Source organism: Parasteatoda tepidariorum, chromosome 10 (genome assembly GCF_043381705.1).
Source record: "Parasteatoda tepidariorum isolate YZ-2023 chromosome 10, CAS_Ptep_4.0, whole genome shotgun sequence".
Lineage (NCBI taxonomy): Eukaryota > Metazoa > Arthropoda > Arachnida > Araneae > Theridiidae > Parasteatoda > Parasteatoda tepidariorum.
Genome location: NC_092213.1, coordinates 59,185,903 through 59,199,148, shown reverse-complemented (window position 1 = coordinate 59,199,148; position 13,246 = coordinate 59,185,903). Strand labels below are relative to the sequence as shown.

The window sequence follows — 13,246 nt, the reverse complement described above, 5'->3', positions numbered from 1 at the left end:
ATTTGCTCATCTTTATTTGATTATATTAAAAATTAATATCCATTGATTAAATTTTATGTTAACCGTAACTTATTTTCTAGTTTTAATTTGTTTGTAAACAATGTGGTTAGATTTTAGAGAATAGAGAAAGCAGGTCAATTTGATATTAATAAAATATGGGAATTAATTAAAAATTTAAACTACGTAGTTAAATCAATTTGTTTCAGTAATTTTCTTGAAAAATAAACTAGAACTTCTGTTTGCGTATTTTGAATTTTGGCATGCAATAATATGAATTAAATATAAAAATTCTGTTTGAATCATTATTGCTTTTAAATATGGTCCGTTACCTCATCCGTGTGGGATATATTGGAACTAAATATAAGTAAGAAATTTTTTTCATTTTATATTATTAAATTCACTTTAAAATATAAACAGGATTCAAATTCAAAAGCTCAGTTACGTTAAAGATAGATTGCTAGTACCGTTGAGCTCATAAAATTACATTTTTCTTTAATGTAATTTTCGCCTATTTAATAATAATGTTCCTTCTAATGTTTTTAAGATTTTTAGAGACTGTAATTTACGAAGGATACCACTTTGAAGGTCTAATATAATCCCCATTGCAAAATGTTTGACAATGTCTGTTTAGAAGCATACAAATGAGTGAAGATATTCTACAGATCATACGCGTATTTTGTTTTCGAGCAAGCTTACATAACTGTGCTAAAAATTTATATAACTGTGCTTAATAAAAAGCATGTCAATGGCAATGTCATACTGTTGCTAAAATAATGCATATTAGGCATATATGTATACTCTTGACACACCTTTTTCTAGAGAATGCAAATCTGCGATAAAAATATGAAGATTCCAAATATATTAGGGGAATTTTTCAAGATATTCGGTTGTTTTAATATTTTATGAACACCTTTTATCTTAGCTCTTTTATAAACAATTGATGAAATTGTTTTGATCAAACAATTATTGATAAAGTTTTAATTAATATGTAAGGGTGCACAACCTTTTACAGTGAGGGGCCTCTCATACAGCAGATTATTAAGGAAAAGCTGTGCAAATATGATAGTTTCTATGTAACGTTGATGCAAATATGATAGTTTTTATGTAAACGTTAGTGTTCTAAGCAATAAATTTTTATATCAAAAAAATTTGCTTTAATTTTGCATTAGATTAAATACTTATAATTATTATAATTCACTCGAAATGAAAAAAAAAGTTATTCTTTTTCTGAAAATTTTTATACATAAATTCTGACAAAAAAAATAATAACTAATGCTCACTGTATGAAAGTATGAAAATATTTATTTTAATTAAAGGAAATTTGTGGAGTGTAAATAAAAACCAAAATTAAAACAAAGCCATTATAGTATACAATATAAAATTCAATATTTTTTTGGTATTATACTTCAAATATCATTTCTATTTCTTAAGTTATTAAAAGTTTTTATGAATTTTAAATTAGAAACGCTTTCTCTTTCGTTCCCCCCCCCCCAAAAAAAATAATTACCTAACCTTCAAAAAATTTTTTACAAAAATTGCTAGCTGCGAGCAGTTTAAAAATCTGCATTTTCCTCCAATTTTCAAATTGCAATAACATTGCATTAAAATATTGGGATTCTAAACACTACATCAGAAGTCTGTTTAGAAGAAATTTGGGTCCGTTGACGGACCCTTCACAAAATATCTTTTCATAAAAACGGACCTTTACAAAATATTTTAACTTAAAAACGGACCCTTCACAAAATGATTTTTCTGTTGTTGTTGCTAATTCCCATCTGGTCTGACGGGGTCAGACCAGATCAATGAATCCGTTGATATTCAGAAAATCCGAAACCAGAATGGGAGAGGAATGAATGTCATTCCAGTCCAGCCCTAAACAGTTCAAGATGTGCTCAGGTGATGCCTGGTTTTGTTGGCATTTAGGGCAAAGAGGAAAGACTTTTTGATTTGCAGAAAATGTGAGACATTTCAGGTGTCCACTGGCCAGTCGGGATAAGCAGGTGTTGGTTCGCCTGTCACCAGGGAGAGATAAAGAGAGTCCTGGTCTTTTTGCTTTATACCAGTAGTGAATAGGTGGAAGCAGCCACTTTTGTTTGTTCTGGGCCTTTTGCCTTGCAAACAGTTCAAGGTATGTAAGCTCTGAGGTGGAGGGGACTGGATGGTCTAGTCCCTTCTTTGCAAGAGTGTCAGCCAACTCGTTGCCGTGGATATCGACGTGGGACGGATTTTTCTTTTAATCGGAACCTTCACAAATTTTTTTATCTTCAATATTGTTTTGTTAATCGAATAAACCCTTCCCAGGGTAGTAAACAAGAAAGATGGATGTAAAGGAATTAAGTTTTGTCTTCAGCAGACGCTTCTTCCTTTATTCGTCCGAAATGAATATTCTGCGTTCAGCAGTATAAGCTAAATACCAAATATTTGTATGTTGCATCTCTAATTTAGAAGCAACAATTGCTGTTTATTTCTGAAAAATTATTTTTTTTTAAATTATAATTTTACAGTGCTGAGCATAATCTTGTATCTATTTACAATTTAAAAACTCCTTTAAAAAGTTTTTTGCAATAATCGGACCCTATTTGCACAAATTCATAAAAGCGGACCCTGGTTGAAAGAATGTGAGTAAATTTTTTGACAATTTCACGAAAACTGGACCTTTCACAAAATGTCTGGACAGACCCCTGTACATACAAATGCATGGCGCGAACTGCTGATAAAATGACAAGAAAATTACTTATATTTACTAAGAAATACTATCAAAAAGGAATATTTTAAATGCCTTCTTAGAAATTTGTGAACATCATAACGGTATCATCAAAATCATGTTGAAAAGCATCAAAATAATTGCGAAAAAATTTCTTAAATTTATGATAAAATCAGCATAATAAGTAAAGTGCACCCAATAAGTAGTTATTTAAATGGGTGATTTAAAAGTTCCCATGTTGTTATAAAAATCAGAATTTTTTTAAACTATGTTTAAATACATCACAGAAAATGCTAAAAAGAAATAAGTTGGATTTAAGCAACAGCATAAGATGAAATCAGCAACAGCAATAGATGAAATAAGATGAAATCAGCAACAGCAAAAAAAAGTGTGTCAAAAAGTTATTACATAAATGAGTGATTAGAAACTCTTGTCTCATAATAATATCGTAGTCAAAATACTAGATTTTCAAAATCAAGTAGAAAAGCGAAGCAATAAATTGTGGCCCGTGGACCCCAAGTTGTGCACCTCTAATGAAATGATATTTTATTTTGATTTGTGCACACCTAATGTAATGATATCACTTAATACCATTATTTTGGTTTTTTCTAAGTGTGTCATTTTATTTTGATTTATTTATTTTTTAGGGGTATTCAAAAACAAGCTGTTAATCAAAATGATACAATCCAAGATGTTGTAGAGGTACTTTTTATTAGTATTTTTGTGCTAAGTTTCAAAATTTTTAAAAATCTTTCTTGATGACTATTTTGTTTTTCATTTAATCTGATTGTGTTGCTTTCCATTTTACTTATGAATTTGTAAATTTCATTTTAATGGGCATTTTGTTTTTATAAAGATTTAATATTTATTGGTTGGCTGTTGTTTTCATGGACAGTCTACTAGATGGTGCTGTGGGCGGGGATATATATATATTTCTCATAATACAGTGGAGTTGATTTCCTACAACATAAGTATTCTTCATATTGAATATTTTTGAACAAGAATAGCACAATTTTAGCAATCGCATTTTTTTATTACCCATTTGATATTAAAGTTTGGTTGATTTTTTTTCATTCATTGGATAGTAATTATAAAACTAACTTAAATTCTCACAACTTAAGCGCTTAAAACTTGTTTTGATGTAGGAAATAATGCTTTTTTAGTAATTAATATACAGTTTTTATAGTTATGAGTTCTTATTAAATATTCATAACTATTATGTTATAATTTTTCTTCAGATTTATAAAATGAAAAACTATCTAAGAACACAAAATCTCAATTAAAAAACTTTCTGTGAGCACTAAGCACTTGTAACTAGTCTGAACTCTTTAGTCACCATCCAATTTTGGCAAAATTTGCTTGAAAATCTTTTTAAAAAATGTTTTGTTCTCTCTATATTTTTATTATACATACCAACATGCCTGAAAATAAAATGTAATAACATAATCACAGAAAAAGTTCAGCTATGCAGAGCAAAAAAAGGAATTCTCATATAAATCTTCCAGATAGACCTGTAAGCTATTAGATTCTTACGTATGAAATGCCAAATTTTTTAATGAAAATTTCAATAAGCATAACTTTTTTTTAAAACAAAACTATTTTATTAATCTAAGTAAAAACCATCACAACCGATAAAATTTTTCTCAACATGTTGCAGGTTTTAGGATACCGCTTTCATAAAATTTGGCTTTCTGGTGTCAAAATTAGATTGATAGTCATTTTTGATCTGCTCTAGATTAGTGAACATGTGGAAAGAAAGTTGAAAGTTGTCCAAATGTTCAAAAAAGTGATAATCAGCTGGGGATATGTCCGATGGATATCATGAACCTCATATTTTAATTCAGCCAACTTGTTTACGATGATCAAGGAAACTTGTGGTTGTCTGTCATTAGGAAGAAAAATGGGTCCTTTTTGGTTGACCTGTGCCATCTTCATTTGCCATAATTTTTGAAGCACAACTTCAATTTCTGTAAGGTACTTCTGTGCTGTGATTGTTTTGCCATCATTTGAAAATGTATAATGAATTATTCTGACCATAGACCACCAAATAGTAATCTTTACCTTTTTAGGAGTGATTTTGGTGTTGTTTTATGACTTTCATCTGCATCTAACCGTTGCACTGAACGACACCTGTTGTCATAAAGATTCCATTTTTCATCATAGGTGAAAATTCTATTCAAAAATAGTTCTCTTTTATGTCTTAGAATCAAAGAACTGCTGATTTCAAAATGATGTATTATTTTTTTTTCCTTTTTGCTACATTTTTTGCAACATTTTTTTATCAACTTTTCAACTTTGTTAATGGTTGAGGAGTGGCATAATACTGTTGCTGTAATAACTCCTAATTCTTGTGCAATATCTTGAATAGTAATACGAGATTTAGATTCTATAAGCACTCTCAATGGAGTGTCATCAAATTTTGACTCTGATCTTCCACTTGGTTCAATATCCAGACTTTCATCCCCATCTTCAAGTTTTTTAAACCAATTTTGAATTGTTCATTCATTAAAAGTAGCTTTACCAAATGTAGCATAGGGTGGTCTGTTTTTTATTTTGCCCACTGTACACAAAATTATAAAATTTTATCTTTAATATACTTTTTAGCTTTTGAAATGAATAAAAACGAAATTTAAACATTTGTTTTCTAAACATTCCAAGTGTATAATTTAAGATTTTACTGAACATACAGAAATGCTTATTAAAATTAATTAATAATCATTATGAATGAACATATCTTGAACAAACAATATCTACAATATACACATTCCATTAATAACACATTTCCTTATGTATTTACTGTAAAATTTAGCCTGTCTTTTGTAAGTAACAAAATTTTTACGTATAAAATATTAGCAAACATTCACAAGTATTATATAAAATATATTCATGATTCATATTAAATTGTAAAATATGAACCTTATCACAATTATCATAGCAATTTCATTTAACTAAAAATTCCAAAATGTCAGGAATGTCTCTTTTTTTCTTCTTTTTATTGAAATATTTAAACATAATAGAAACTTTTTCCATTTTTCAGTCCCTAAGCAATTTCACAATTTAAACTGAACTAATCAAATATTAGAGAATCTATAATCTTTGTCTAACTGTATTGTGGTCGCTGACAAATTTGGATTTATGAAGATAGCACTGCAAATTTACACCATATATTCGTCTGCCATGTTTATAAATATTTAATATTTGTACTAATATTAACAGGGGTCTGTCTAGTTTTTTCAGAGAGGTACCTATTTTGTGAAAATTTAGACATAATTTGTGAAAATTAAATATTACATTAAAAAATCAACACAAAATTCAAGGAAAAAGTATTTTGTGAAACTACCATTTTTCCTTAAGTTGAATTTGTGAAGGTACCTCTAAATGGTAGTAAATTTGGCCTGGACAGACCCCTGATTAAGTTTTTATAAATAAATAGAAAATGCCATATAACTTCTTATATCAATTGATACTTTTTTTGTCTGTGTGGAGGAAAAAAATTGAATTTTATTTTTATTTTTCATAAACAATTAGATTAATTTAAACCAATTGTTACACAATTGCTCAAATGTTCTTTAGATTTATTTCGTCTTATTAAACAGGGGACATTATCTAATATCTAATTTTTAACCATCTGGTTAAAAATAATTTCAATTTAGACTAAAGTAGTTCTGTTCTGTCTTCTCTATAGTTTGAAGTTTAAATTGTTTGAAGCCATTTCCTAAGCATTCAGCTCATAAATATATACCGTAAAAAATATCAGAAACGTGCTAATCAATGATAAGCCTTATGATAATTGTTTCTTTTACCTCTAGAACATTGAATTTTATGCCTCAATTTAGTATCTAAAGTAATACTCCTATAATTTAAACCAAATTCAAGGTACAATATTGACATTTCTGGCTTTTTTGCACCAAAAACTACATATTAACTAATAATTAATTTAGTATGACATTCTATTAGCCCATATATTTTTTACTGTTGATTATCTATATTTAATTTATAGAACTACTTTTTTTGTTTTAGAGCGCATTGTTGACTTTGAAACCTAGAAATATTCCAAACACTCATTTTGCTAGCAGAACTGACAAAGGAGTGCATGCTCTAATGAATGCATTCCATGTTGACTTAGAACATAAAGTGCCTGGTGAAATTTATCAACCTCATCAAATAAGGATCAAAATGAATTCATATTTTACAGAAAATGATCATGAAATTGCGTGAGTAGTTTTTTTTACAGTAAAGTTATATGAAGTACTTTAACATTAATGAAAGTAATAATGGGTATTTGTGTTTAGTTACATTACTGATAAAATTGCTTTTATCATTTGGACTCCTTTGAATTTCTTGCAGTGAATTTGCTGTTAATGTTTTTAATTGTTATACTTTAATTTCATTTCTTCTTTAAAATAGTAAATAATAGTATTGCTGGAATATTTAAATTAAAATTTGAAATATTTTTTAACTTGATGGTTTACTAATGGAAAATTATCCTCTCATTAAATTATTGTAATACTTGTTGTTTTAGTCATACTTTTCTGTAAATGATAACCTCTATACTGTTTGTAACTAATTCTTTGCTGCTCTATTTCATTTTTATCAATATAAAAGATAAATTGTATATGTCATTAAATGCATCTCACCCATAGTAATATGTCTTTTTAAATATTCAATTAAGTTAAATAACTAAAATATTAAATAAAAATTTTATAATATATTTTTCATAATTTTCTAGTACATTTATTCATGTAATTTTTTAATTAAGTAATGTAATTATTTAATTAAAAATACCATTGACACTGTATTAAGTCAAAAGCTTTCTGCAGATACAGATACTGGATTATAAACTACTGTGCAACAAAGTGTAATAGTGTTGATACGCTAAATTTCAGGACAATAATATTTTTGCACAAAACACTGTTAATTACATTAACATAATTCCAAAAAGAACAAAAAATTTAGAAAAGTGTGAGAAATTTAAATTTAAAAAGTGAGTTGAAATAAAAGGAAATAGTTTCTTCAAAAATAATATTTATGTGTTTTTGAAATTTTTATTTTAAATGTTTTAAAATTTGTTTCTAAACTTTTACATACGTGTGCATTTACAGTTTACGAGTTTGACCATTAGTAATGTTATTTCAGTAATCAGCTCACGGTAAGAAAACAAGTTGGTCTTACATCTATTAAATAATTAAAGAGGTAAGAGAGTAGACAATAAAAGGTCAAAGTGTGAGGCTGGTTTTTCCTCTAATAGTATGAATAATATTTTGTTAATTTCAGCCGCTAAGGGCCATTGATTATGTTTTCAGATCTTTATAACTGTTTAAATGTTTTTGCTGCTGTTATTGTCAATTGGATTTATTTTTAAACAAGTAGCGCTCTTCTCAGATTTATAATTTTGATGAAATAGAGCAAGAATGAGGTTTAATACATTCCTTTCTAGTACTTAAAGGGACAAAAATTTTATATTTTGTAAACTTTTGTGCATGGAAAGATTTTTTGATATTTAAAATTACATTTTTAAATCTTGAAATAATTATAAATAATATAAAAAATTTACAGTTTATTTTTTCATGATAAATTGCAATAATATTAAATATGCTTAATTCAATTTATTGTTATAGTATAAAAACATACATAAAGTTTGATTATGCACGCAAAAAATTAAATTTCATGCCTTCTATTATTATAAGAAACTACTTTATCAGTGAGAAGAAAATCTTATAAGATTTAGATAAGATGTGTTTAATTTAATCTTATGAATGCTTTATTGATCAAGTTTAATCAGAAAAAAGGGATTAAAATATTCAACTAGTGTATTTGAAACTGAAGCTATAAGGGACTTGTTTTGATTATTTTATTCCTTCCTTTTCTCTAAGCAAATCTGATAACGATTTGTTTAAGTTCGATATAATTTTTTTTCTTTTTTAAATATTGGTTTGAGACCATTAATATGCATAGTATTTTTTTTCACGTACATTTTTTTATGATATTAAAAATTTTTACTACTATTGTCATTATTGAGCACCCTGTATATTATTGGGGTGATTGTGAGCCCAAGTCAAAATTCCAGAAAATTTCCTGAGTTAAAAAAAAAAAAAAAAAAATTTTGAATTGAAAAATTAGAAAAAAATTTAAACAAGTTTTTTTTCTTCCTTTTTCTCAATATTTCTTGGTTTATTTAAAATATATTTAAATTTTTTCACATTCCTATATCATTTACACATACCTATGATGACCTGGAGAAGTAATTAAAATTTACGAATATCTCTTTCTTTTTTGAGTTTATGATTATAACAACTATTTACTGATAAAAAATGAATATTAATTATGAATATAAGCTTATAAAGTATTTCTCTGGCTCTCCCTTACAAACAAATAAAATAAACTGTGTTTTTAAGTTCCACCTTTAAAAATTTGATTTCCGGATACTTCTGTGATAAATGATTTTTTTAAACGTCTGGACCTTCGATCTCCGGAAACTTCCGGATCACTGTTAATGAAAAATCTGGAAATCCGGATTTTTTACGGAGCACAATCAGCCCTGATATTAGGCTGCTAAATTAACTAAATAATTTTGCTATTGAATTGAATACATGAAACTTTTTATTATTCACATTAATTTACTACCTTTTACTCATAAGTTCATTATAAATTTTCTGATTAATTATTTAAATAAATAATACTATGTTTTAATTGTTTGATTTATTTACAAAGTTTAAATAAAAGAATTTTTTTTTCTTTTTAGTGTCACTAACTCTAGTATTGTGCCAGAAACATTTCATTGTAGATATCATGCAAAATGGAGAAGTTATTATTATCGTCTTGCTATTTTGAAGCACGGACTTAAAATACCAATAAATTCTCTTTCTCATCAAGGTTATTTACCTACAGCTGAAATAAATCGATGCCATTTAGTTTCGTAAGTTATTTATTCTGTTTTCTTATAATTTTCTGCATTATTGAATTATCTTTAATGTAATTAAAAAAAGCTGAAAACTGTGTTGAAATTTAAAGTTAAATAATTTTGCGATTAGTGCTTTTTTTTTGTTTTAATTTTCGCCACATTGAAAATTTTTAAATATGCTTTTTAATAGTATGCATAAAAAAATTATCAAAAATAATTTGCCTTATGAATATTAATAAAGAAAGTTTTGTGACATTTTTTATGCATTCAGTAGTTTCAAAAACTAATATGCTTACTATACTATAGATATCTATATAGATTCAAAGACAACAATAAGCTTATTAAGCATTTTTTCCTTGAATATTTTAAGTACTTCTTTTTACGTGAAGTCTTAAACTCTCTTGAGACGTTTACTTTAAATATACCTTGTAATATGAATGTTCTTTCTTATTTAGTTAAAGTATTTTTTTAAAAATATATAAAATATTGTTTTGTTATTCAGTTTTTATGTGGGAAATACAATCTATGTCTCTCATGAGTATGACTGTCCCATTATAATTACCACTACACAAAGTCTCGTTTGCTGTTTCTTAAACGCAATGTTATTTGAACTATCGAACTGAACCAATACAACAACTAAAATTTTGTTGCCGTTTTTTTATTTCCCATAAAAATCACTCCAAAAGCAGGTTTTCGACATTCTTGTACTTTCAAAGTAAATATTTCTCCATTGACTACATGTTAATTTATAAGAAAAGTTTCGAAAAAGCAATTCAAACCATTCCTTTTGATGTTACCGCTCAATAATCTTGAATTCTCTATGAATGAAGAAAGACTGACAGGAACACTTATTCTTAACCTAGGAGCGCCCCCCAGCATAGTCTGTAGTTAAAAAGATTTTGATATATTAGCTTACTCTATAAGATTTTGATATATTAGCTTCTACTATAAGAATACTTACCATTATTAAGAATTTAAAGTGTATATTGCACCGTCAATTAGAAATTGTAGTTTCCTGCACTATCATAACCTTTCAAAATTTCATTTCTTTTCAAAGGGATCAATATATTCATCAATGATATTTTTCTTAAATACACAAGTGGGCGACCTTTGTGCTAAAATACGAACTAAGGTAGACAACGTTAAAGAGCACAAAAATATTATATTTTATACAATATTTTTGTGCTCTTATTTTTTTATTAAATATTTTTTCCCATATTAACGCACGATATTAAAAAAATTTTAAATATTGTGTGCTTGTCAATGCCTTTCACCTAATTAATGGGGTGTGAGATGCCTGTAAGCATGCAATTGTTTTTATCTTTCCTTATATACCTAACTTTTATCCTTATGAAAAGAACTATAAATACATAAATTGCAATTTATTAGTACTTTAATGACCATGATAAAAGTTTTAGTGACTTTGTCAAGTTTTATTTAAATTTGTTTAAATATTTTTGCCTTAATTACATCACATTACAGATTCTTTCTTTGTTTCATTTTTGCATTAAATTTTTAATGAAGTTATTTCATCCTACTTAGCTTTTTATATACTCTGAATGATTATAATCATTTAACACATTGTATTACTTTCCTTAATGATACATCCTTCAATTTTTGTTAATTATTTTCCTTTTATTTTTCAATTTAAAATATATATATTATGATTATGCACAATTCTTACAGCTCTACATTAAATACAAGTATCGTTAAAAATGTTACAGATCTTTTCTGTGGTGAACATGATTTTACAACTTTTACTAAGTACTTAGTTAGAGAGCCATGGAAAAATCCACGAAGGACAATTCATGAATGTCAGTTTTATCAAACAACTTATAATGGTTTCATAAAAGACCCTCTTTATGCTAATATATCCATGTGGGAATTTTACATTCAGTCAAAAGCATTTCTGTATCACCAAGTAAGTTACTTTAGCATTTAATTAATTTTCTAGAAGTTTACATATTTTTAATATTGTACTCATTTTTGAAATTTCAAATAACTATCATTAAAAATAAGTCATGTCTTCTTAATGTTTATATATATATATATAAAAACTTATAAAGGTTTCAGATAGAGTATATATGTCAATGTTAATTTATCATGTTTGAGTTAAAGAAGGTTCGACCTTTAATTGTATATAAATATCCATCTTTAGTGGGACGTAATCTGTCAGATTAAATCATTTCTGGTATACCATTTCTGCCATTTATTCTTCTGATGATGGCATATCAATGGGACACCGAAGCACTTATAGGTTTTAATAAAAATTTTACTATTCGTAATTTTTAAACGTTTCTGAAGAATTATCACTAAGAATTATTCTCATAATTTTATATGAAATTATAGTTATTTTTGTAAGAAAATCATGTTTGAGTTAGTCATTTAAGACATTGTTTTTTAATAAAGAAATAAGATTTGCATGTTAATAATAAGAAATTTAAAATGTAATAGTGAATGTACATGTTAATAGTAAGAATGAAAAATAAGATTGCATGTTGTATTTATGACTGCCCCAGATTTGAAACTGGTTAGAACAGCATTATATAATAGGATGTGGCCTTTGTCAGAAAAGTCAATGCTTCAAAATTCTGCCTTTAATAAAATAGAATATTGCTTTCATTAAAAAAAAATTTTGCTTTAATTTAATAGAATTTATATGTATATCTAACTGGTTATCTGACTCTCTAGGTTAGAAAACTGGTTGGAACAGCATTATCTGCCGGATTCGGTTATTTATCTTTATCGGATGTAAAATCAATGCTTGATAATCCAGATCCGGATAGATGGAAATTTTGTCGATTAGCCCCACCAGGAGGTTTATTTCTAGCTCACATAGAATATGACAAAAAAGGTAAAGTCTCACTATCATTATCAGTACTAAGCTGTAAAATCATGAAATATAGCGTGAAGTAATACACCAATTTCCGACAAAAAATTTAAACCATTAACTTGGATTTCTCAATCTTAAAAGTTCATCTTTTGAATATTACCATTTCGTTGTGATATTGTAATTGGCAGTTGATTTTGTCAACTCTTAAAATACAAATTTACATAATTGTATCAATTTTTCATATAGTCCTTTTATAGAAACAATTCATTAACATCCCATGTGGAAATTTGTCCTTCACAAACTGTTTATTTCTTATACTTTTCTATTTTTGAACCAATTTTCTTTCAAAAAAGTAGTATGTCATAGAAAATGCTGAAATATGTTCTATTTTATGAACTCTTCATACTTAGTCTTTATTTTATGAATAAATTATTTTTCACTCTGCAAATGTTTTCAAAGATGACTAGTTATAACTCAAAAAATTTAATGATATATCATTGGTGAATTCGTTATTGCATAACTACCAATTTTTACTTTTTCCTAAAATAAGTTTCCTTAACTTAAACACACAATCATATGAATACCATGCATTTATACAGGGTGTTCCAAAATTATCTTTACAACTTCAAAAATTCATAACTTCGAACATAAACAAGATATTTTTATTCTGTCTTTTGCATGTATTACTGCAACTAATAAAGTTTTTTTTCAATAGGCTGAAAAGTTTTAAGTGAGGATGTGGACACCACAACAGAAAGCTCAATGCGTCTCATGGCCGTATTCGCTCCACATTTTTTAGGTCATCAAA

General features: G+C 27.0%; 1 protein-coding gene across 2 annotated transcripts in view; it reads left to right on the top strand.

Moving 5' to 3' along the window:
* The first annotated feature begins 78 nt into the window (after positions 1-78).
* The window catches only part of LOC107443099 (tRNA pseudouridine synthase A), a 14,320-nt gene continuing 1,152 nt past the window's right edge, over positions 79-13,246 (top strand). The window contains exons 1-7 of one of the 2 annotated variants that reach the window (XM_043046397.2): positions 90-364; positions 3,352-3,406; positions 6,725-6,918; positions 9,447-9,620; positions 11,292-11,526; positions 12,297-12,459; positions 13,154-13,233. In XM_043046397.2, the coding sequence (XP_042902331.1) occupies positions 318-364; positions 3,352-3,406; positions 6,725-6,918; positions 9,447-9,620; positions 11,292-11,526; positions 12,297-12,459; positions 13,154-13,158 (873 nt within the window). In that variant the 5' untranslated portion in view covers positions 90-317 and the 3' untranslated portion in view covers positions 13,159-13,233. Of the gene's footprint in view, positions 365-3,351; positions 3,407-6,724; positions 6,919-9,446; positions 9,621-11,291; positions 11,527-12,296; positions 12,460-13,153; positions 13,234-13,246 lie in introns of those variants that run through there. The other variant, XM_016056857.3, reaches the window with a different exon arrangement.